This window comes from Rhinopithecus bieti, unplaced genomic scaffold, assembly GCF_001698545.2.
Source record: "Rhinopithecus bieti isolate Rb0 unplaced genomic scaffold, ASM169854v2 scaffold_5626, whole genome shotgun sequence".
NCBI classification, from domain to species: Eukaryota; Metazoa; Chordata; class Mammalia; order Primates; family Cercopithecidae; genus Rhinopithecus; species Rhinopithecus bieti.
Window position 1 is genome coordinate 3,409,736 of NW_016805666.1, and position 26,493 is coordinate 3,436,228.

General features: G+C 36.4%; 1 protein-coding gene across 5 annotated transcripts in view; it reads left to right on the forward strand.

Annotated features, from left to right (window-relative positions):
- TP63 (tumor protein p63) overlaps positions 1-26,493 on the forward strand; it is a 271,076-nt gene that overhangs the window by 144,224 nt on the left and 100,359 nt on the right. The window contains exon 1 of one of the 5 annotated variants that reach the window (XM_017873432.1): positions 14,188-14,367. The exons of 3 other annotated variants lie outside the window; for them this stretch is intronic. In XM_017873432.1, the coding sequence (XP_017728921.1) occupies positions 14,326-14,367 (42 nt within the window). In that variant the 5' untranslated portion in view covers positions 14,188-14,325. Of the gene's footprint in view, positions 1-14,187; positions 14,368-26,493 lie in introns of those variants that run through there. One more of the 5 variants, XM_017873430.1, reaches the window with a different exon arrangement.

Sequence of the window (26,493 nt, forward strand, 5' to 3'; positions counted from 1 at the left end):
ATTGAGTCCACTGTGTTAAGTTTTTTACAACTTCAAATGCATTCTCCCTCAAGTCAGTCTTATTTTCTTGTCCTCACCCCAAACCAGAGGATTCTGCCTTCTTGCTGGGTTCTAGGTTCTACCCTTTCAGTATAAGATGAAAACTACCTTCCACACAGTTTCCTAGATCATAACATGTCATGTTCTCTCTCTCCTTGTTTTGACTTAGTTTTGTCTTTCTATTTGATTGGGGGTACTCTTTGGATCAAGTTTTTTGTAAAGTATCTTCCAATATAGTTGAACAGCTACTATACTTCTCTGAATATCATAAGCATCTTGTCCTCATTTCTTTTTAGTGATATCTAACCTTCTATCTCTAATTCACACATTTTTAAATATCTTTTTTAAGCCCCAAATATAGAAGTGAAAACTTTTCACCGAGAGAAACAGAGGTTACCTTTTACTATTACGTTAGTATGTTTATTGGAAACCTGTAACAGTCACCAACACTTAACTGAATTTAAAGCAGAAATTGAGGCAGCCCAATGGGATGACTGAGACAAAGTTTTGGTACACTTGAAATATAAGCCTTGGGCCATAAACAAAAATATATGTAGTTCTCATAGTTAAATGTAATGAGTAATGTAATTATTTCAAATATGGGATGCAATCCTAAGAATGAGGAGAGAAGGAGAGCCACTTGACATTTACAAAATAGCTGCAAATTTGGGAGTCTGAGGCAGAAGGGCTGCTTAGCCCAGGAGTTTCAGACTAGCCTGGGCACCATAGCAAGACCCTGTATTTAACAAAATATAAAAAAGAGTTGCAAAGCATTGGGACACTTATTTTCAATCTTTGGATTTCATATTGTCTTTCTCTAAATGAAAATGTGTGGTTATATGATTTCTAAAGTCTCTTGATGTAATATTCTTTAGTTTTATTTTTATCATTGCTTACAATTACTGCCCATATTATTACAATAAGCCTGACATTCGCTTTTATCCTTTATCTTTGGAACACCATGTTTCCCTCCAGAGACAGAGACAGAGACAGAGGCAGAGCCCTTCCTCCTTTCTCTTCTTGTCTTGCTGGGGCCTAAGAAGAGAAAGGGGCACTATTGTTACGGGTGAATACATGTATAGTCCTAGGAAATAATGAAGAAAGGATTTAGGAGTGGATGCTTAACTGATTGCTTTCTATTAAAGGCTCACAATCCTATAGAAGAGTAGCAATGAAGAAATGGATCTTTATGTTTGAATTCCTAAATTTATCCTGAAAACAAAAGCCAGCCCCTGCTAGGTTAGAGTCCTCCAAAGCTAGGGATCTGTTAGGAGCACTGGTTTCGCCTTACAGACCTAGATGTAAATGTTAGTCTCAGATGGGCAGAGAGTTGAACTCTCTAATTAGCCCTGCAGGTCAGTCTTGAAAGAAATGGGAGTGTAGCTCCAGCAATTTAAAAAGGCATCCTGTGCAATTGTTTACTGAGGGTCAGAGGGTAAATGCTGTTGTGACAGTTGGGTGGACTTGGCACACTTCTCTATGCAGGATAAGAGCGAGAAGAGAGGTTGATGTTGATCTTTGGTGATAGCAGTAGCAGAAGACGGTTCCCTAAATTCTGTGGTCTTTTAAATATCCTTTCAATTCACATGAAAGGCTTCCTTTTGTAATCCAAGGGATTGAAATATCAAGTCATAGGAAATAAAAGGTGATCTAGCCCATAACTTTATCTTCAGGGAAGATAAGTCATAAACCTTTCTGCAAGCTTAAAGCTGAGGTGTATTTCTCATATTTACTTCAAGTATGAGAAGGATACAGATAATTCAAGTCCACCACAGTCTTATTTCAACATGTCTTTCCTACTCTGTCTTCCATCTCCTGTCATTCCAGGCTCACCTAACTCACTCTGGTTTTTTTTTTATTTTTTTTTCTATTTTTTTTTGAGACAGAGTCTTGCTCTGTCACCTAGATTGGAGGGCAATGGTAGGATCTCAGCTCACTTCAATCTCCGCCTCCTGGGTTCAAGCAATTTTCCAGCCTCAGCCTCCTGAGTAGCTGGGATTATAGGCACCTGCCACCATGCTCAGCTAACTTTTGTGTTTTTAGTAGAGATGGGGTTTCACCATGTTGGTCAGGCTGGTCTCAAACTCCTGACCTCAGGTGATTCACCCGCCTCTGTCTCCCAAAATGCTGGGATTACAGGTGTGAGCCACCATGCCTGGCCTCACCCTGTTATTCTGAATGCATAATTTCATGTCTCTGTCTTTTGTCCTATGCTGTTTCTTAATTAGATTCCTAAAGGTCTATTTCCTCTTCCTCTTCTATTTCCTTTTTACCTTATGGATTCAACTCCTTATCTCTTCATGAAGAATTAATCACTCCTTTCTCTCTGTTCCCATAGAACTATGTCTGTAACTTTACACTTACTTAGCATTCATTTTAGTTGCTATTTCACATGCACTTCACTCGACTTTGTAAACATATTAGTTTTTTTGTTTGTTTGTTTTGTTTTTTTTTTTTTTTTTTTTTTTTTTTTTTTTTTTTAAGTATATGTCTCCTATACTAGATGAGGAAGTCTTTGGACAGATGCTGAGTCATCATCGTCTTCTTCTTCTTCTTTTTTTTTTTTTCTTTGAGTCAGAGTCTTACTCTGTCACCCAGGCTGGAGTACAGTGGCTGAATCTCGGCTCACTGCAACCTCTGCCTTCCGGGTTCAAGTGATTCTGGTGCCTCAGCCACCTGAGTAGCTGGGATTACAGGCATGCGCCATTACATCTGTCTAGTTGCCGTATTTCCAGTAGAAGTAGGGTTTCACCATGTTGGCCATGACTGGTCTCGAACTCCTGGCCTCAAGTGATCCACCTGCCTTGGCCTCCCAAAGTGCTGGGATTACAGGCATGAGCCACTGTGCCCGGCCGAGTCTTATTCTTCTCTAGGTCTTATTGCAGGATAATGTACAATAAAATATTCAGTTAATGTTTGAAAGGAAATGTGCTTGTCTACATGTGTATGTGGGAGAAATAAAATGGTCTCTAACTGATGGCCTCTAACATACTGATGGCCCTTCTAGTATTAACATACACTGAATGGATCTATGGTTTGATGTATCGCTAAAATAAAATCAACTAATTTTTAATCAGTTATTATTTACGTTCGCCTTCACTTTTTTTTGTCTAGATTCCCTGTAAGAGGATGCAAAACTCAAATTTGACAATCTTTTCTATTACATGAACCAGTAAACATTTTTGATCTTTTCCATTCTGGAGTCATAATGGAATCGAAAGTAGAGCTTGTCTGATGGGTGAGGATTGTACATGGGTTTTAGTTTGCTCAAGTAGTCTTCTAGTTAATGATCATGGCCAAGAACTTATGATTGTTGCTAAACAGGAATTGTAAGAATGTGGATATTTTGAGGAACGAGTTAGGATAAAAGAAGCTGAATATATCTTTTAAAGAGATGCTTAGACTGAAACATCAGTTCTCTTTTTTGTCCATAATCTTACAGATCTGGTCACACCACTTACATTGTTATCAACTTGGCCCTTTAACTTTGTAGCTTAAATCCCTTACCCCATAGAGAAACTATCTGCATCACAAAACCTCATAAATCGAAGAAATACTTAAAGTAGAGAATATAAGTAAATAAGATGGGTGTAATATTACCATTCATTCACTTAGCAACTGAGTTACAAATAATTCCTTAGCTTTATTTTTTTATTTTGCTGAAGCCAGCTTTTCCATAGCTTGTGTGTGTGTGGATGTGTGGATGTGTCTTTATATTACTTATAATGAAGTCTGACTTTGCTATGCATTTCTTTTTGTGATTTAAATGCAACACTCATACTGAATTCCATTTGAAGAAATGATTTCATCATTATTAGGAGGCTATAGTCTTTAGTTTCCCTTTACTTTTAAGCCACATATATATTAACCCTAAAGTAAATTGCAATCTTTGCTGGAAATTACCTATATTTTTAAAATGCATCACTCCTCTTGAGTCTTTTTTAATCTCTTTGTGACATTATTACAGAATTGTCTAGTTCATGATCAATGCAGATAATGTTTTCTTACAAAATCAAACCAGCAACCTCCATAGGCCAGAAGATCTGGCTTAACCACCCGGGTCACAGAGTCACACCTACTTGGTTGCACCACTTTTTAATCGACTTGTGAATCAGGCTTGGGAAAGTGGAGTTAAGTCAGTTCATTGTGTCTGTAACAGTAGGAAGCTCAGAATACCAACATGTAGGGAAAAAAGCTGCAAAGAAAATCCATGGGAGCCATTTGTGTCCACAGGACCTCTCAATTTCCCTTGCAGAGCATGCAAGTAAAAAACGTGATTTGCTCTGATACAGAATTCCTGCACGATGTTCAGGCATGCGTGCAAGACAGTAATCTCTTCTGTGACAGAGTAACCTGTGTAGCACAGGGAAGCATGAAATTTGGAGCCAGCAAACCCGAGTTCCAAGCTCCAGCCTTAAGTATAGTTTATCGTATGAACTTGAGTATGACATTTAACCCCTCTAGAGCCTCATTTCCTTATCTGAGAATGGAGGACAGTAAGACTCTGCCAACTTCACAGACTTATTATATGGATCAAACCAAAATAAACATCTCCCAAGCAGAATGTGAGTGCTTACTCTGCATACTTTCCAAGCTGCAGGAAATACAGAACTAAATTGGGCATTGCCCTTGCTCTCAAGCTTCTATTTCAGTGTGGGATTCATGAAAACATAACTAAAAGGCAATAAGATCAGATCAACAATAATATAGGTATCCCAAGAATTAGTAAAATGTTAATGGAGAGAGCAACTGACTGCCTAGAAAAGACAAGAAATTACAAAAAAAGGCAAGAAGACAGATCCTAGCAAGCACAAGCCAAGTACATAGAAGACACTCAACCAGTGTGGAGTAAAATGGAAGTAGCAGTTATGTGGGTATTAAAGAATGTGTTTTGAGTTTGCCTGTTGGAGATAATAGAGGAACTAGGGTCTACAGAGCTGCCAAACTGTGAAATATAAGAGATGTATGCTTTGTAAGCTGCAATGCAGGATACATATCCTTAAGCTCTTATAACCCAGCCCCAAATCACTGCACCCTTCTTTGCCCACTAACAAGACTTTTTCAAAAGAAGTACTCAAGTTAGATCATCCTAGACAGAAATATAGAATACTTTAAAGCTAGAACTGATCATTACGTTCTTATCAAAATATTTTCTTACACTCTTGAAGTTGGATTTGGTTTTTCATTTTGGAAAACAATTTCCTCCATACCTTACTTATAGCCCCTATTTCCTAATTCTATGTACACTTAACTCTCTTCTGTACTCAGGGCCACTGGGACAAAAATGACACAAGGAAGGCAGTTATTTTTATGTCTTTATTATTGTTTTGGACTAAGATCTCCTACACCCCACACTGAGAGTGAGTGGAAATTGTTGCCAGAGATAGGTGCTTTTCCTCCCATGGCCTGTTGTCACAGAAGGAAGATGACAGCAGCCTGGTGACATGTGTGCCTGGGAGAGCTGCCAGTCCATGCTGCTTCCCCAGTGTTAAGAAACACTATGGTTTGTCATACCTAAATTACTTCCACCTCTCTGCTGGCGGTGGCAGTGATGTCAGTTATCCTGGGTCCAGTTAAGGTTTCAGTCTTTCTGTTTTCCTGATCATGTTGACTCTCTTCTTCTTCTTAAAATGCATTTTTTCTTGTTTTGTGTTTATGTTAAGGGCTATTTTCTGCCAAACAGACATTATCAAAGCAGTTGCATAGTGAGGGACTAGCGTCCTTCAGAAGTGTAGAGAAAATCTGAGAATGTCAGGCCCAGAAAGAACTTTAGAAATCCCACAAGATTTGGCCAAGTCTTTGTTGTACTTGCAAGGGGCTGAGAAACAGACAGACTAGATAGCTATGTCAAGGCCTGATAACAAGTCACAGCATGAAACAAGTGGACCTTTGAAAACTATAGATAGCTACAGATACCACATTTACATCCACCATTACTTTCACCATTTCTGTATACTTAGGATTTAAGGGTAATGTAATCCTGAACAATGTAGCAGAGAGGATTAGTGAAAACAGGGTTCTCGGAGTGGCTTATCCACCCTCGTGGTTTATGATGCAAAGGTGGTGTGCATACTGGATGGGAGATTCACAGGTGAGATTATGTCACAAACCTGTGACTTCTCCTATTTTCTAAAACAACTGTGGCTACTAGTGGACACATATACTGTAACTAAAGGTGCAGACCGGCAGCAGTTAAAACCAGAGATGGACGCTAGAACTCTCTAAGAGCAAAATACAGTCCCCGCCCCACTTGGAGTTCATCTAGGATTCCACAGTAAATACACCTCCTTTCTATTTTGCCTAGGGATTTTTCTTTTTTTCCTGGAAAGGGTGGAGAAGATTTACGTAAGAAAGCTGAGTTGCCTCAAAATACAGCCTCCAGAAAGAATGAGGCATCTCCTGCCCAACCTATTATTCCTGCTGAGGAGAGAGAAATTGAGGAACTAAAAGTGAAGCCTAAAATTGCCAGGGCTGAAATCTTGGTAGAAATCAACTGGTCTATAAAATTAGCTGCCTCACTGGCCCTTTAGGGTGGAAATACCACGAGGAACAGACGTCTGATGTCAAGTTGAGAGGGAAGTTGTCTTGTCTTCATCAATAGTAAATCAAATCTAGGTTGAATAGACAAATGCCATCTCCAAGGAGAGTAGGATCACAATTATATAGGATGCCAAATATATAATAACACTAAACCCAATTAACAGCTTGAAAACCTGAAGCATGGGCAGGGGAAGTGTCTTGCTTCAAGTAATGTAATGAATTTACTGGCAGATGCAGAATTTAACCCAAAATTCATGACTCTTAGAACAGTACCCTTTCATGCATGATCCTGAATGCAAGAGGGGTTTCGTTTTTATGGTTTCAAGGTAGAATGAATTATGGAAATCTGGGCTTGTATTATAATATATCCCAGTGTGGAATCAGAAGGAAAAGTGATGTGTTATGCAATGAACCTGAGTGAATACTTATTCATTATCCATTCAGAAAAGAGACAAACTCAAAATCAAATAGGTGAAACCCAAAGCCCAGGTTTCCTGATGTTGATTCCAGAGTTCTTTCCACTGTTCCTTGCCGGCAATTGACCGCGTCTATGACCATTTGCCATGGTGGCAGCTGTATGGAGGATGTGGCAGTAAGTAGGAGGGCCAGGGACTGAAATATATAGTTTTAATCAGTCTATTCAAACATAAGACAAGCCAGTGCTTTAAAAAATAAGAATTTATAGGAGATATTTAGTAGCCATCTTCAGAAATACACATATTGATAAATACAACAATAAAAGATACTGACATTTATTTGGAATCTATCATAAACTAAATAGTGCCATAGGCCTGATTAGGGAAGTTAAATGTTATAATGTGAGGTGATATTTTGCTTTTAGAGATGAAGGTTCAAAGAAACTCAACACATCACTATTCAAACACAATGTAGTTTGATTTAAGACCTTCTCTTTCCAAAGTAGACCAGTCAGTGGGAGTACAGATGAGTATGTTTATTTTAATGAATAACATATAATAGCAATAAGAGGAACTTAATTTTGTTGATGAGTTTTTACTCTAAGATATTTTTTTAAATATTTTAAATAATAGTAGCTGCTAGTGCTTGTACTAGTGTTGTAGTGAGGTAAGCTCTGTAATGCATTGTTGGCCTAAACATAAACCGGTATCCTGTTTGGAAATTAATGTATCTATCGGGCTTTAAAATATTTTTGTCTTTTAATTGAATAATTTGCTTATGGTAGTGTACTTTAATAAATAGTGTAATAATTTTTGCTTTATGATTATAGTGGTAAAGAAAATGGAAGCAAATTGAATTCCCAATTAGTTGGAAATAGCTAAATTAATTCAATAACTATGTAGCAATTTAATTTTTTTAATTTTAAAATTTAATATAATGCATTTAATGACCTGAGAATGTACTCATTTTAGCAGATTAATTTCAAAAAGTAGGTATATGCATCTGTATACACAGATACATATGTACATATTTAACAAAATATATCTTTAGTATTGAGTATGTGTACAGCTGGTAAAACACATACTTATGTGTAATATGTATCTCTGGAAGAGAATAAACCAAAATGCTAATGGTGTCTACCTGTAGTTTCTAGGATAAATGACTGCAGTTTATTCCATCCATTGTGTATTTTCTGTATTTTCAACAACATATTTGTAATCTGCACAAATACATGTATTTTAAAATCCTAAAGAAGTCAGTTTTATATAATAAAATAGTTTTATTTTAGTGTGTATAATACTAAAAGAAAAGCAATTTGGAAATATTTGATGAATCTATTAAAGGGTTAAACTTTATTAATAAAGAAGACACTACTTCAATGGAGCAGGGATTGGGAATAAGGCAAAATATATTAACAGACCATTTAAAGGAGAAATGCAGAGGGCTAATGAACATATTGAAACATGTAATATCACTAGCAATAAAGGGAATTAATATGAAAATAAAATATTTTTTTATTTATAAAGTTGGAAAAGATAATCCACTCAGTGCTGTAATAGCCTCACTCAAATGTAATTTGTTGCAATCTTTCTGGAAAATAACTTGATACTATACCCATGAAGTGACTTAAGTCCATAACATTTGACCCAGTACTTTTAGTTGTAGGAATACTTAACAGGGGAAAATACTCAAAATATTATGATAACTAAAAAAATTATATTGCGTATGATCTCAATCTTGTTTACATACATAAACATAGGAGGAAGACCATAGAAACTTTTAATGTAATTATGAGAGTTGCACTTACAGTTGACTTTCATTTTTTATCTGTATTTTACTTTTTTCTTCTAAATTTCACACTATTTTTGTAATCTAAAAATGTTAAATCCATAATGTGAAACAATATGAGGAGAGATTATCTTATCTCTGTACATTTGTACATCTATTTACTTGAACTGTAAGTAAGGCACTATCTAAATCCAGGTAAGTGGTAAAATACTGTTGTTATTATAATCATAGCATTGGCTATACGGCAAATGAACTGTAGGACATAGGTGACATTGAAGAAGGATAAATACAGGAGTAAGGGGGAAAAGTAAATGTGAAGATGTAATTTAACCATGAAGCACAGTGTTTTCCAGTCTCAAAATACACAGATTCAGATCTCAATTCCATCGTTTAATATCTCTCTGCACTTCAGTGTCTTCATCTGTAAAATAGCAATGAACATAGTATCTAAGGAATAATTTTATGAGAATTAAATGAGTTTGTTATATGTAAAGTGCTTTGAGTACCTTAACCATAAAAAGTGCAGAGAATCTAAATTCTGTCTACCATTTTATCATTTACTTGAACATGTATACAAATAAAAAATTAAATCTGGAATACACTGTAAGATTTAAGACAGAACTCATCTCCCCTTGTATGCCTATAAGACTTACCCATTTTTCAGAACTTAGCTGGTCATCCTCAAATGGATGAGATCTAATATCTTGTTTTGGAACTTAGCCTCAGACTAAAAATTGATTTGTTGAACTAATTTAGTGGCCTTTAGTATCTTCCTCAAATGCTAATTCTTCTCACCTATCTGAGGCAGGAGAGGGAGGTAAACACTTAATTCACACAGTATTAGAACTTTAAAAGTTACTCAGTGTGTTTTGTAGATCATCCTTCAAATTAATGGTAGCTGATATCAAAAAGATCTCATTGGTTTTGTTTTGCAGCAGCTTGGAAAGCCCCACCATTTCTTAGCTTTCACACATGCTCTAAAAACCCCAACCTTTCTTGACTATTACAGGTTTTTCATGCTGACAACTTTTCCTTTTCACAAATAATTATTGAGGGCTTGAGATACTGAGCTTGAATTGAAAGCAATATTTTTTCTCTCTTCTATTTTAATTAGATGCTATGCTTTGATTTTTACAAGATGAAAAGGCATCTCTCTGTAAAAAGACATCTCTCTGTGTCTGTCTTATAATAAATGCTTTGGGTAAATACTCTTCTACTTTCTAGTTCTCTCTTATAGAATTATAGAACTGTTTAATTGAGCTAATACTCATCGAGCTTTTGGAGGACTAAATGTGACATGATGAACATAAATGTAATCTGACTTCAAAACTTCAAAATCTTGTTGAGGAGACAGTTAAGTATACAGCTTTTGCATTAAAAGGTAGAATTTTATTACTGCTTTTATTTATATTCATATAAAATAAGAGAAGATTTAACTTTAGGGATTTAGAGAAATTTAGAGAAATTGTTTAAAGAATCTAAAAGTATTTGAATATATCAGGAAAGCAAATGAAGGCATTCCAAACTCAGGGACCAGATTGAACAGGACAAAAGTAGCCAGCTGGGGTCCACATTTGCTAAGCAGAGTGGATTATAAGGAAAGTGAAGCTGAAACGGTAGTTTGGGGCCAGATTTTAAAAGGCCTTGAATGCCATTGTAAATAATTTGTTTGGTCCTGTTGGCACTGGGACACCCTGAGGAGGGACGTGATCAGAGTTGCCCTTTAGGAAAGGTGAATTGATAGTGAGGGAGCTCTAGCAGGGAGGAGAGAAAGTGGAGACATTGCTGTATATTCCTTTTTGCCCTCATTCAACATTCAGGTGTATATATATATATATACACACACACACATATATGTATACATATATGTATGTATAGGTATATGTATATATGTGTATGATTCAATAGATAATAAAGATCAGTTTTCAATGGGCGAGAGTAGATTTTCCTTTGTTTTTCATACAGACATATATTCTGGAAAGTTAAAAGATTTGCATGTGAAAACATTCAAAACTCATAATACTGTAATGTGGTTGCAAAATTTTACATTGCACTGGGAAGGGCCTTTCAAACTACGTCTGAAACACAATAAGTCATCAAAGAAAAAAATAGTAAAGTTGACTTTGGAAAAATTAGAATTTTCCTACACCAAAAAGCAAACTGTAATACTGTATGCAAGTTTGAAAGACCAGACATACCTAAACACACACACACATACATGCATGCACAAATACACACACAAACACAGGAAAATATAACACTTCTAATAAAAAGTTGGATGTTAGAAAAGGATATTCATCACAATGTTAGCATTTTGTTACTTCTGGAAAGCATATGCTTCGATCTGACATCTTGGACTTCTATTCCCAAAGCTGTGGGTTCACAGCACTGGCATTTTTACCCAGGGGGCAGTGCTGACCCCTAATTCTGAGACCGTGGAGCTTTAAGAAGTCTGAGGAAATGCCTGAGAAAAGGCAAGAGCTCTAACTAGAGTTGTTCTAACTAGTGAGGACTTGGGGCATTCACTTAAAATTCTTGAATTTGTTTGTTTATCTGAAAAATGTAGATAATAATACTAGCCTACACCACTAGGTGGTTAGGAAAATTAATGCATGTTACTAAACCTTTGAGATCCACGTATAAGCATTGTTGTTTATTGAGTGCAGAGAATTGTTACTGCTCTGTAACCTGCTTAAATCAATGCATGGTATTTACGTCAGCTATTCACACTAATTCTGAAATCAAGCATCAGATATACTTTTATTAGCTCTTTTATGAAAATGTTTGTGCTGAGTTCAAATCTACATGAACCATTAGCTAATTTTTCATTGTGAGGATACCTTAAAGCAAAAAATATGGATTTTCCACCAATATGTTGTTCCTTTTTCTTTATGTCATTTAAGTATCTTAAGTAGCTGTGCAATTTCACTACTTCATTTGTACAATATGGAGATGAGCAAATTGAGGGACAAATAAATATCCAAGTAAAATAAGATGAATATCCTCTAAATCACTTCCCTGATTCTGGACAAAAACAGGCTCTTATCTTTGTAATGGTCTTTAGAAATCATTTAGCTCTGCCCCTCATTTCACAAATGAGGAATCTGAATCCAGAGTGGTTAAGTAACTTGCCCCAAGGGCAGAGAGCTCCTATCTCCTAACTCCCAGTCCAGTGTTCTTTTCTTCCAAAATACTCAAAGCTCTCAAGTAGCCACAGTGGATATATTGTCTTAGATTTTGTCCAGAATCTTTGTAGATATGTTAGAGACTGTATCTGAATTCATGCTGATAGCTGAGGTGGCACGTGAAAGGAATCTGACTTTTCCATCCATCAAATCTTGCTGGGAATCTTTTGACTTCGTGAAAGATGAAGTTGTTTACATTTTTAGTGGATATCAATACTTGAGACCTTGAGCCTTAGATTTGGGTATTCAAATGGCTGCATGATCCCATTAGTGTAAAAAACAATTCAATAATGACTTTTGTAGGCAGTTGTGCTAACAGCATTTCCTCTAGATCATTGATTCCCAAGCATAACTCATACAGAACTGCCTAGCAAGCTGTATAAAATCCAGTTGTTGGGGCTGTAACCCTGCAGAGCCTGATTCAGGAGATCTGGGGCCACGTCCAGAAATCTGTTTTTAAAAAGCACCCTGGATGATTTTCAGGATCATCCAAGTTTTTGGGCCACAGGAATCATGCACACCTTTAAGGGAGCAACCATCTGCTTTCTACTATTGACTCTTAAACTGTCAGTAGGTGTAGCATTTAAATACATTGTACAAATAATTATACCTGTATTTTGTAAGGCAGGTTTCTTTTTTTTTTTTTTTTTTTTTTTTGGGCCTCATAGGCAGTGCTCATTTGATTTAATTATGGGTAGAAAGGAGAGATCATTCTTCCATGTATGTGTGAAGAAATGAATGTTTTGTCTGATATTACAATTTTAGTGTTACAGAGTCTGTCCATTTCTTGCATACTTCAAGATAAAATTATATTATGGGAGTTTTTTGGGTTTCTGTTTTATAAAAGAAGGATTGGCATTATTACCAGGAAACCATGGTCTCGGTATATATCAGCCAATGACCATATCATCCTTCAATGCATAATTTTATGGATGCAAAATAGAAGTAAAGGGGAGGAAAATCGGGAAGTCTGTGAACAATTTGCAAACTTGTTTCTGAAATGCTATGTTCTAGTCTTCTTCTGCTCCAATTCTCTTCTTAAATTTTGTGTCTTCTAATTAGAGAAATCACAATATTCACTATAGTTGTCTTTACCACTAAACTTTCAAGCAAAATAGAGGACATTGGGGTTCCTGAGTGGGGGTTGTAGGAATGATGGGAGATCAATCTAACTGACATTAGCAAATACTCAGCAGTAAAGAGGTATTTTACAATTGAATCAATGATAACCTCAGGGTGCATTCATCTCCACAAATCTTGGAACCAAGGCCAGATTCTGGCATGGATGTTGGTATGTAGTTACGGTAAATGTATTTTTAAGACAATAAGAGAATTGCTATCTTATGCTTTAATACTTATTCTACTCATTTACCATTAGATGCATATGTGCTGTAATCATTTTTAATTACCTATTCACAAGCAAGATATTATTATAAACTGGGTACAATAAATAGAGAAAGAAATATTCAAAATATAAGAGGGTTTTGTAAAAAAAAAAAAAAAAAAAAAAAATATTTATCGGATTCCTAATTCCTGTACGTAATATGGACTGGTTGCTGTTATTTATAAGTTAACGGACCAGTAGTTTAAATTTGTTATTGGAAACATGCCTCAAAAAAAATTCAGATAGCTTATTTTGTCAATTGCCTTGATATGAGAACCCACTGGCATTTCTCTGGGGAAAATAAGTTAAATACTCTATTAGCTATCAGGCAGTGGGGTTTGATTTTTTTATATTGATTAAATGTAACAGTGGATTGAGTTCTCTCTCCTAATTTCAACTTGGTGTATTCCATTCTTGAACCTAAATCTAGATTTAAAAAAGAAGCCTTCAAAGTTTTCCTGAAGTTTACTTTTCAGTTGCCAAAGGTAAAATAACTTTCTGAAATGCCTTCTGTAAATCGTGGTGGTGGTGGTGCGGTTGTTTGGGAGATTTGTTTTGTTTTTAAAAGAGGAGTGCACTTTCTATGAAAGAGACAGGGAAAGTTTTACTGTCTGTCTCCTGGTTGTTTTTTTTTTTTTTTTCTTTCTTTCTTTTTCTTTTAAAGATTGGTGATAAGGAATTCTAACTACTTAATGAGATGGGAGAGGCCTCACTCCATTGGAGTGGAGGAGTCCAGGTGGAAGTTGATGGATTGGACAGGTAAAGAGAAGAGTCCCGCCTCCTCATGCCTATAGTTGGGTATATATTAGGAAACCTTAAATTATGTACAGAGAGACAAAGAGAGAGAGGGACTTGAGTTCTGTTATCTTCTTAGTAGATTCATATCGTAAGGGTCTCAGAGGGGGTGGGGGGGTTGGCAAAATCCTGGAGCCAGAAGAGAGGACAGCAGCATTGATCAATCTTACAGCTAACATGTTGTACCTGGAAAACAATGCCCAGACTCAATTTAGTGAGGTAAGGATTTTAGATTTTAGCACTCCATTTAGAGGTGCTTTTTAATTTTTATTATTTTTTAAAAGACTTACATATTTGTGGTTCTCGGTCACCCAATGTAATGTTTTGCAAATTGTATGTAGGAATCTCCTTTTCTTGGTTAATGTTTTCTGTGGTGGCTGTAAGATTTTTTATTATTATTATTATTAAGTAGGAGATGAAGCAGTAGGAGAAGATGAAAAAGAAAAAAAATCTGGATGACATGTATTTGAAAACTAACATTCAGGATTTTATAAAGTCACTTTTATAAAACAGACTCAGCAGATTACACTCTGCTGGATACATTGCAATGAATCCTATCATGGGTATTCACGTACCAGTAAGAAAAACAAGTTGACTGTGTCTTAACTTCTTAGCATAGGTCTATTTCCAGACTTCATCCTAAAAGCAAATGAAGCTTTTTTTCAAAATAATCAGGTGAGATTTTTGAAAGCCATCTTCATTTTTAAGTCTGTCAATCCAGAGACCCACCTAAATCCAGAAGGGACTGTAATAACATTTCTGTCGTCTGGAGGGTGACTTGTACTTTCACGTGTGATGACAAATAAAGTTACTTTGGAGGGATGCGTTGTTAAATATTTATACATGCATGTGTGTAAATGTGTATTATAGCATACAGGATTTTATTGAAGGGATTGATTATTTGCATTTCTGATCTCTTCTCAGCAAGTTTGTCTTAGGTGTTTAAACCTGTGCAAAGGGATAAAAAAAAAAAATCCTGAAGAGACTGTAAGGCTTTGAGGAAGTTTCCTAAGGTTGAGGGAGGTCTAACAACAATATTAGTTTACATTCCTCAGAATGGGCAGCTGTGTTGACACTAATCAGACTGGGTGGGGGGTGTTGTAGAGAGAGAGTTCCGTGTTTCAGATAAAAATGCTTGCAGGTGAGTGCTTGGAAAAGTGGACTAGAGTACTCAAATTGAGCTCCTTAAAAATCAAAACAAAATGCATAGTATTCCGGTGCAGACCGCAAGAGGAAGAGTGGAGCAGAGGGCTGCTAAGCAGGCCTGTGCTATCGTATTGACCACAGTATTGTCTAGACTCCTGAACTGTGTAAATACAACAGGGGAAATAGTGAGTTATCTAAAGAAGGAAAAGGAAGTGCCTATTTTTCTTTAAAACGTTCAAGCAGGCTTGCTTGTCCTCGGTAGAAAAACTTGAGTTTCTTGTTTTGCTGTAATATTGAAAGTTAGCTTAAAATGTTACCAATTCGTTTTTAAATAGAAGTAGCTTTTAAGATCTTCTTGATTCTATTGGATCCAATTTTGTCCAGTTTTAATCATTCAGAAAATGATCCATCCATCATGTCATACCTGAGTTTGTCTGTCTTTATTCATGAACTATTTCACACACAGTATTTATAAGCCACCTAGGATCTTGTAAATCAAATGGGAGAAGCAAAAGTCTGTTCATTGATATCTCTAAGTGAAGCACAAGGTTGATGTAAAGTGGCAAGAAATGATTATTTTTAAGCTAAATATAATGTTGTGAAAGAAAGCAATTGCACTAATGTTGTGATTAGAGGATATTTGTAGAAATTGTTTCCTTTTATGGAGGCAAAAGAGTCGTGTTGTATGTGAGAATATGGCATGCTTATGAAAGAAAATAGTTTTGTACACAGGTTTTAGTTTTTCAAAACTTCAGGTAAATATGTAATCAAGAGCTACAAAAGGCATCACTTGTCTGTTTTCTATTGGAATGCCGCTAAGTTCGACAAAAAATATCTGTGAGAAAACATGGCTGCACTTCCATACCTTTCTATGTCTTTTTGCGTATTGCCTACATGACTTTCATATCCTTCCACCAGTGCATGTATTAGGTCATAATTTCATAGCTTGACTTCCATTCTATTACGTACAAACAGCTTTCTTTCTGTACAGGATTATGCTTTCATATCTAGTCCTCTGTAAAAATTCAGTGCTACATCTGAGTATATGAAATGCCTGGGACCACACGGCTCTGAGAACCATAAATTTAATATAAAAGTTATAATATGTGGGGATTTATGTGTATTAGTAACTGTCAATACAGAAAAAGCAATCTACTGTTATCACACAAGAATTGTTAAACACTGGATAGATTAAAAATGAAAAAGGCATAAAACTTTCTGTAAGAGTGAAAATTATTTAAAAACTGTAACCCATTCTTTGACTTCAAATAAATTTATAGTAATTTGCTAGCAATTTCTTTGAATTGGTAACTCAAAAACGATATAAGAACACTGTTCCTTCTCTACTGCTTTTTCTATAACTTTTGAATTCTACCCCAACCCCTAGCAGATCTGGATTTGGGGGTGCTGCTAATTAATGGAAAAGGTTCCAGAAGGGAGGAGAACATGAGCAGGATATAACAGGCAAGGCTGAAGGCTCTACCCTTGGGTACAGTGGAGAGTCCGCAAGCAAGCTCCACTCCCCAGTGCCAGGCTAGGAAAGACAGAGCCTCTGGGAATGGTCTCAGACTTAGAGATAGAGAGGGTCAAAAGAAAGGAACTTCTTCACAGACCAAGTTTTAACTTCAACTTTCTGGAAAAACAAAACAAAACAGGGCTGTGTGTGTAAGTGTGTGTATGTGTATGTGTGAGTGGGAGGATCTGAAACTCCTTCTTAGAAAGAGATATTTACTAAAATTCCTCATCCGGGGTGTTACATGATGAAGGAAAGACACTTTGGTAAATGGGTTACAGTATTTTAGAACTAAATGGGAAACCAGGGTTCGTATATAGAAACACCTCATTTTACAAATCAGGGTTAATGATTTCTCTTTCTGTAGTTGAGAGAGCTGTATGTATATGATTGTGTTCCCTTTACTCAGCCACTTTCTTTTTAATACCCAGGAGAGATGGGATGATTCATAGGAGGTGCTCCAAAAAAGTTTCCATGAAGAACTGTTGTACAAAGCCAGTTGAATGCAAGAAAAAAAGTGTGGAGGCAGCAGTGTAAACTCCCTGTAGCCCAGGTCATTCTCACTTAATTGACTTCTGTGTCTGCTTGGTCTAGGAAAAAAACATCTTTCCTGTCCTAATACTATTATATATTATTATTTTTTTTTTTTTTTTTTTGAACGGCAGTCTCGCTCTGTCGCCCAGGCGCGGCAGGCGTGGCGCGATCCTCTGCTACTGCAAGCTCGCCTCGCCGGGTTCCCGCCGTTCTCCTGCCTCAGCCTCCCGAGTAGCTGGGACTGCAGGCGCCGCCCCGCCCAGCTGTTTTTGTATTTTTTAGCATATTTTCTTCCGGTTCTTTCGTTTTTAGCAGTGATGGGGTTTCGCGTTTAGCCAGGATGGTCGATCTCTGCTCGTGTTTTGCCGTCTTGGCCTCCTGCTGGGATTACAGGCGTGAGCCACCGCGCCTGGCCCCTAGTGCTATTTCTACTGACTCAACCATTTAAAAGATATGGGTGTGAGTTTTCTATTGATAGTTAATAAATGTATTAAGCTGCCCCATGTTGTGCTTCTGAGCTATTTAGTATCATAGGAAAAAGCACAGTGGGTGAGAAGCAGAAGCTGCAGGTTTAATTCATGTCTGCCACGTCATATTCCTTACTCCATGCTGTGGCCATAGATTGCACTACTTGTTTTACAGTTGGTTGTCCTCGAGCCCAGAGGGAACTAGGAGAAAGACATCTTAGATCACAGATCGCACATCATACCTTCCTTCACTACTACTGGAAAAAAAATGATTTTGAGATAATAAATCACTTATCCTTTACCTCGATAAGGAAACCCATGTTTGGTTTGTTTTACTTTTTAGAAGAGCAGTGATTCTCAACAGGATGTCACAGGTACAACAGAAAGCATCAATGGATGTCTAGATTTTCTAGAGCAACCAAAAAAATTGGTTTCTTTTTCATTACACATACATTTTCTGAATGCAGAGTTGCTAAAACATTCCTCAATGACTATGTACAGAATTTAGATTCTACATTCTGCCTATAAAGGGAGTATATATCTAATGTCATGAGATTTTAAAAAGGAATTTGGATCAAACAGTTGAGAAATATGTTACCACAAATACACCCTGGTTTTCTTTGATGTGCATATGATTGCTTTGGGTGGAATCTGAGCCGGTAGAACAGAGGGGCACAGGTAAAAATCCTTCCTTCCTAGTACAACTTTTTTCTCCCGTTGAATATTTTTAAATTTCTAATTGTTTTATGTCAACAAATAGAATGAATACAGGTAACAAAAAGATACTTCTGTGGAAAACAACTTGATGATTTCCACAATTTGTAAGTTTTACTGTTTTGAAGATAAAAAATTGTTAAACCCAAGTGGGCAATCAATTTTCTTTAGATGTATGTTGAGGAAAACGTCAGATGACTAATATAGCATTATTGTCCAGTGCCAATTTAGTGGAACCTACGAATGGTATCCAATAGAGTACTACATTTTGGGTCTGGAAGAGAATGGATTCAAGTGTCAAAGTGAAACATTTGATTCAAAAGTTAAGTTTTAAATCTTATTCCTAATCTTAAGGACGCAATTTGTGGGCCCAAGAAAATAGTGAAATGTGGCTTATTAATGGCCCACCTCTCTAAACATTTTATAATTTTTACTTATACTTTTTGATTAAGTTCTACATTGTCAATATTCATGAAAGGTAGTATTGAGAAAGAGAAACAGGTTAGAAGGAGAACTGACCGACTCTTAAAAAAATGTTTACTGAGCATCAGTTATGTGTAAAATGGTACACAGGATCTAAAAATAATTAAACAATTCCTACACTAAGAAGATTATAGTTCATTGGGGGAATGAGTCTAATATGCATGCAATTATAATACAGGAGAGATTTTTAAGTGTGTGAGCAAGATAATATAAAGCATCAAAGGGAAAGAGAGCCCGTGATGTAGGAGGGTCAAGAAAATCTACATGCATATGTAAGATGAAGCTGCACTTGGAAGGATAGATCAAAATTTCCAAGTTCTAGAAATATAAGAAGGAAGGAGGATTTTAGGTGAAGAAATAAGCATCAGCAAAGGGAAGAGGGGTGAGGAGTGAATGTTGATACACTCAGAAGCATCAAATAGTTCAAATGCAATTGAAATTATGAGACAATCAGGAAATAAAGTTGGAAATGCAAGATAGAGTGGCTCAGAGATGACCATAACACTGAGAGGAGAGTACATTTATTATAGTGACAATGACAAGCCATGGAAGGATTTTGAACAGAGGAATGGTGTAATTGTGTAATTGGAGCTCTACTAGAGAGCACAGGGAGAATAAATGGCTTTGCTTGAGACTGCCTAGAAGTACCAAAATGCATTTCTCTGCATTGCACATTGGCTGCCTGTTTTGCAGAAATATCTATCACTTCTCTGGAACCTTTGGAAGGATACAAATGGATTGTTTCTAAAGTCTCATACAACCCGTGTATTTTCTGCCCAGTGCTCTTTATAATAACTATGGTCCCTGCCATAGACAAATTGGGAAATATTGGTCTTGGTTTGTCTTTATTTATGCCTGCTATTCTAGCATAATTACTAATAGCACACCTTTTCACTTTCAAAACTGTCCCATTTAGAAGATAAATTACATAATCACTCTGTAAAGACCCCATTCCTTATTTCGTTCTCTTCCACACCCTAACACTCCACCCCAAAATGAAATAGTATAAACTTGGCTGTAAGCCAGATACAATGATTTTGAAGCACCAACCACAAACCATTTTGATTATTTCCCCCACTAAAGGAAACACTTCCTTCCAATCCAACAGTTACTGAAAACTACTAATAGTCACTGTGATAGGCACTGTGAAGAAAGAAGAAATTAGTAATTCACAGCTTCTAACCTCAGTGAATTCACAGTCTTAGGGAGTATATGAGGGGTTCATAAATGACTCCAGTGTAACCAAGATAGCTCAAGTTTTAAAAGAGTGAAATAGAGTTTAAACTGTTTATGATAAAGGTAACATTTTATATGGTTTGAGAACTGAAATTCAGATGAGGAGTGAGGGGAGCAAAGACATTCTATTTAGAGGGAATAAAATTAATAAAAATACAAGGGAGGACTGTGCCAGACAAGATGAAGGAACATAGTATATTGATTTAAAAAGAAAATGTATTTAAACACTGATATGTATTTACTATTTATGTCAAAATGGAACGCTTTTGTCGAAATAGCAGCAAAAGTTCATTGGAATATTGATCTCACTAAAAGCGGAAACCTATGTGTGTTTTAAAAGTGTGACCATTGTTCAGAATTTGAGATGCAAAACTTGACATACTCTAGGGATGATGAGTGACATCTTGCAGGAAGGGAAAAAAAATGAGCCTGAATGATTCCTTGGGCTGAAAAGTTGAGAATGACCTTTTCCCATTCCTTAGACTTCTACAGAGACAGATATGGTGTCTTATCATTTATAGGGACTTAGTAATGACATTTTAAAACTAATCAAAGCTAGGAACAAAATTCAAACTGACTTGCTATGTTTATTATGAGTTGATTTTACTTATTAAATAGTCGTCTTAGAAATAGGACCAGAAGTCTTTTCCCTGGTCACTGCTCTAAATGCAAATAGTGATCCTGAAGCTGAATATAAGACATTTATTCAAAATGAGAATCCCAGCTAGGAAATAAATAACAGAGCAGAAGGAAATGTGAATATCCCATTTAAAACCAACCGCACCCAGTAAAAAACAGCAAAATTTAAGATACTATCTTTGCCATAAAATTTTTTAATTTGACTTTGGGACAAGGATACATACGTAAGATGTAATATGTGAAGATAAATATTGGGAGAAGACACGTCTTTTCCACACATTAATATTCTCCCTTTCCACAGCCTCCTTCATCACTTTCATCTCACCCAAGAAGACCATGTGGGCAATTGAAGAGATAATAATAGAGCAGGTGAGGGTAAAGCCATGGCAAGAGGAAGGGGTGAATCAGTGCCTTGATTTAAAGCCACAGGGAGTGGGTAAGAGGAGAACTGGGCTTCAGGATAAATGAGGAGACATCTAAGCTTGTACTCATTTCTTTCTCTTTTTTAAGCAACCCAATCGTCCACTTCCATAAAGTAGAATTTGAAAGCATTGAATGTTAGCATATGATTGCCCTACAGACATTAGGGGAAACAGTGAGGTTCCACTAAATACAACCTCCTTAAAAGAAATCAGTAGTTCTATGAAGTGTCTGTAAAATCTTTTCAAAAGTCTTACTTTGTACTTCCCCACAGTTGATGTCCTTAGTTGGTCTGAGAATATAGCACCTATACTATTCAAAAACTATTCTTTTCCATTTTCTGCAAAACAAAATTATAAATTTCTCATTTCTAAGTTGATTGATTTCATGTTTGACATGGACTAACTTTATATATTCTGATTTTTAAATTGTTAATGTGTCTTTTTCAAAGACAAGGTACAAATGGATGATTGTATGGATTCCAGCTGAGATGGCTTCACCAGATAATGTTCACCTGTCAATTTAAAATTCAGTAACTGGGGTTAAGATAGAGCACATGTTGGTTCTAGGTGAGGGAATAACTGGCAAGAATAAAACATTTTTGGAATGTTAGTGAATGTGTGTGTAACATAAATTGATATTTCATGCAAAACTTGTAATCTGAATTGCATCTTGTCTGTATTTCTTAAATGGCAAAAAGATTTCCTTATACAAGCTGAAAGAGGGAATTTTGAGTCAAGCTGTGGTGTGTTGCCAGAGGCGGAAATTTATGAAACACTCTTGTCAGCTATGCTGGAAACACTACAAAAGAAATAGTTCTACTTTCTTATTGGTGCTAAAGCCACTAATAGGTGCAGTTTAGTATAATACCCCTATGAGAATTACCACCCCCGAAGTGAGCTTGCCTTGGAAAGAACTCTGTACAGGCATTTTCTTTTTCCTTTTAAGCTTGCGCAAAACACCCAAAGGGGCCATTTCAATCCAGCCAGTGATCTTTCTCAGGTTTATTCTTTCTCAGATCACAGAGACAATGGGGAATATGCCCTGTTTACTCAAATCAGTCTGGATTAGTGTCACTCTATTGATGGAATCAGAATTAAAAGGAAAACCATTACCCTCTCAAAGGGCAACATCAGATGTTTGGGGAATGGCATGATTACTTTTAAATAGACCGTGTGAGACTCCGCCACAGACTGAGGTTGAGGACTCCACAAGACACACATGAAGAGAAACAGTAATACTGGATGAGGCAGAAAGCTCTTCATAAGCCTTAGGCCTGGGAAATTATTTCAACAGACAATCCCCAAATGCTGAAAGGCTAAAAATCAGAATGGTGCAGTTTCAGAGAAGAGGGCTTCTCTGCCTTCGTACTTCGCTCCAATACCTCACCCCCAAATATTTATCTCCAGGTCAAATCCTTTCCAGTCATTAAGCCGGGCTGGGGAGAAACTTCACCCTGAAAAAGTTCTCAGATTCCCCCATTCAGGATAACACGTCCATCCTCTGAACTCTTTGACTCTGTTTCTTCCTCATTGCTCTCCATGTGCACCAGATCCTTCCTCCCTATCCTTTGACTGAAGACCCTGGGAGGGTAGAGGATGTGTTACGCTTATCTCTGTATCCCCTACAGGGCCACTCAATAACGTTCCCTGAATGTGATGAGAACATGCATCTGTTGCTGTCGCTTGAAGAGATATCTTCACCTAGGAATATATGGTGTATTGTATATACTTAAAAGGCTGTTTGTAATTGACTTTTGCACACAAATAAATAAAGCGAGCCCACATATTATACGACCCTCTTCTATCTATATGTTCTGCAGGTAACCAAATTGTATCGTTTTCCTTTACATCTTGCAAGTCATGTTGTTTGTTTTAATAAGCCCGATATTATTTCCATTATCTTTTAAATAACAAGCAAGTTTTTAAAAGACAGGGCAGATGACTTGTACAGTATCAAGTAATTACTGTAAAGTATGTGCTGCTTTCATATAATTGATTACTCATAAGGACAGAGAATGTGTTTGATTTTAAAAAAAAAAATTAGATTTTTATCTTGCTTTGCAGGCCCTCTTTAAAAGTGTTTCCTTGCATCTGCACTGTTCCCTTGATTCAGCTTATCCCCTGCAGGTCTCTCTGTCCTCACCAGAGATGGAGGTAGTTTGATCTGGGTGAATAAGCTTGATGATTTGCAAACGCTCTCTCCTTTTAATTCTCTATAGTGTTATCACTAAAGGATGTCTGAGAAATCTCAAAGCAATTTTTCTCTTAAACGTGGTATTCCAACTTTTTTGTTTATGCTCATATCTTTTGTAATAGGATAAATAGAATAAAATGAATAAGATGAGTGTCTTTTCAAAAGTAAGACATATCTTCTGCATAGCTCAAAACTTCAGTTGTATTTTGCAGTTGAAGTGACAGCTGAGAGGAACACTCCAATGTTATATAAGTCACCATATCTAATTGCAAAGTAATCACTAAAAATTTTAATTATCTCAAATATAATTTAAAAAGCAGCAATCAGCAAAGAATTTGACAAACAAAAGCAAATTAGAACTCATGAAACAGTGTTCCCCACTTGAATACCTATAGACTAACAAGATTGAGTAGTACACTCCTTGTTTCAAGCTTCGGTTTTCCAGTTGCAAATAAAAACTAGTGTTTCAACCTTTGAGTGTTTGTTATATTGGAGCATAAATTTATATTATTTGCAAGAAAGGATTTATAAGTCTGATAAACTATAATCTCAGTTCCTTAAACATACATTTGTAAACTATTAATTATGGCTCTTTTCTAAACTGAATCTCTGCCTAACTGGGCATAAAATCATGGAAATTAGGCAGGGAGGGACCAATTTTGTGGCCTATCTACCAGAAACTAAATGTCTTTCTCTAAGCTTGTTTCAGGGTGGTTTCTTTTCAAAGCAACCTGCATTTGGCCATGTGTACCATCAGTAGGAAGTGAATAATTGTATGACCACAAAGATATGGGTTCTTATTGCTGACCTAGATGCATTAGAAACAAAACCTAGAACATCAGGTTAGAAAACACTGCCTTGGCACAAAAGTGTGTATGTGTTTGTTTTAAGGAAGTAGAAGCTCATTAATAAACTTCCCAGCTAGGTGTGAGCTACCAAGTATTACTCATTGCATTGTGAGTGACAGGACTGGCTGTTCTGCTACTAGTTCCCATAAAAGCTGAAGCTAAAAGCACAATTCCCACCTACCAAGACAAAGCTAAACAAAAAGTAAAGATCATAGAGATTATTTAGCGATGCACTATAACATTTGTCTGACAGTAGCATATAAAGAAATGAATCAAATTTGGACACAGACTTACTTCAGGATAAAACAAATGCTTAGTTGCATTAGAATAAAAGAGATACTTTCTGCAAGTAATTTTTATTTTGAAATGTTTTGCATTTATTCTTTCAGGAACTATTTCCTGAGCATCTATTATGTTTCAGCATTATCCCAGGTATTGGGGGTTCAGTACTAAATAAGCCAGATATATTCTCTCATTAACTTATTGCCTAGCAGAGAAGACTAACATTTTTTAAAAGTTTATACATATAGTTAATTTCTTTTTTTTTTTTTTTTTTTTTTTTTTTTTTTTTTGAGACGGAGTCTTGCTCTGCCGCCCAGGCTGGAGTGCAGTGGCCGGATCTCAGCTCACTGCAAGCTCCGCCTCCCGGGTTCCCGCCATTCTCCTGTCTCAGCCTCCCGAGTAGCTGGGACTACAGGCGCCCGCCTCGTCGCCCGGCTAGTTTTTTGTATTTTTTAGTAGAGACGGGGTTTCACCGTATTAGCCAGGATGGTCTCGATCTCCTGACCTCATGATCCGCCCGTCTCGGCCTCCCAAAGTGCTGGGATTACAGGCTTGAGCCACCGCGCCCGGCCACATATAGTTAATTTCTATTATGATTATATGATACAAAGGGAAAGTGCGAGGAAAATGTGGAACGAAAGAGAATAATCTGAACAGTCAAAGAAGACTTCTGGGAGATGATATTTGAGCTAAAGGTTGAACAGTGAATTGGAAAACAGCTGGCATGTGCAAAAGACTTGAGGACTGAAGGAGTAAGCCTTTAACAAAATGAAGAAAGTTCTATTTGGCCAAAGCAGAGTTTCAAATAGTGCCTCACAGGCCACGTTAAAGACCTGAGCCTTTATTCTAGGAGAATAGGGAGCTGCTCAAGGAATTTAAGCTTCAGAGTGACAAGATCAGATTTGCAATGGCTTTCAAGCGGTAGCTACAAGGAGTTGGGTCTCTGACCCTTTGCAATTATACCCATTCTGACTAAGAAGGGGGAAACTTTTTATATCCTGTCTTCAATGAGTGAGAAAAAAAAAATCAAATAAAAGAGGTGTGCTTTTCTTGATTGTAACTTTTAGATAAAAATTCCAGGCAGAAATGTGAGCGATTCCTATTTACCTGCAATCAGAATGAAAGCTACTTAGGAAAGCGGGTTCTGGAGCCAGATTTACTGGTTTTACATCCAGGTTCTTCTCACTACCTTGGGCAAGTTACTTAATCTTGTGGAACTTCAGTTTCCTCATCTATAAAACATGTATAAAACATAGATAGTAATGCCATGTATCTCATAAGAAATAAGTAAAACCATGCAAAGCAATTGAACACTCTGAGACACATAATTAGAACTCAGTAAGAGAATTAATAATAGAAGTAATAACTCCTATTCTTTTATAGAGGGGATGGAAGATGGATGATAAGTAGATTTCAGAGTTTTAAAATTCATTTTTATTTCATTTTTTTACTCCTGATAATCACCATTACTTTACTGAAATTGATATGTCTTCAGTTTCATGTCATGGTAACTAAAGCTTATTTTCTGTGATGAAATGTTAATCACATTTAATCACCCCATTGTTTTAAGTCACAATTTAGGATAAGAACTAGACAAATATACTACCAACATTATTTTAAAAATATTTTTAAGCTCACTTTCAAAACCAAGTATGCATTACTGCTGAACTTCTAAAGGCAGTATGGAATGCTTAATATAAAGATGGGTTAACGTTCGTTGAAGAATTTTATTACTATGTACTTTCTTCTTTGAATATTACCACATCTGCTATATAGAGTTACTAAAACATATTGATTGCTATAGATTGAAAATCTTTTCAAACCTATTTTGATTCACTTTGAATAAACTGAAATTCTGAATATTCCC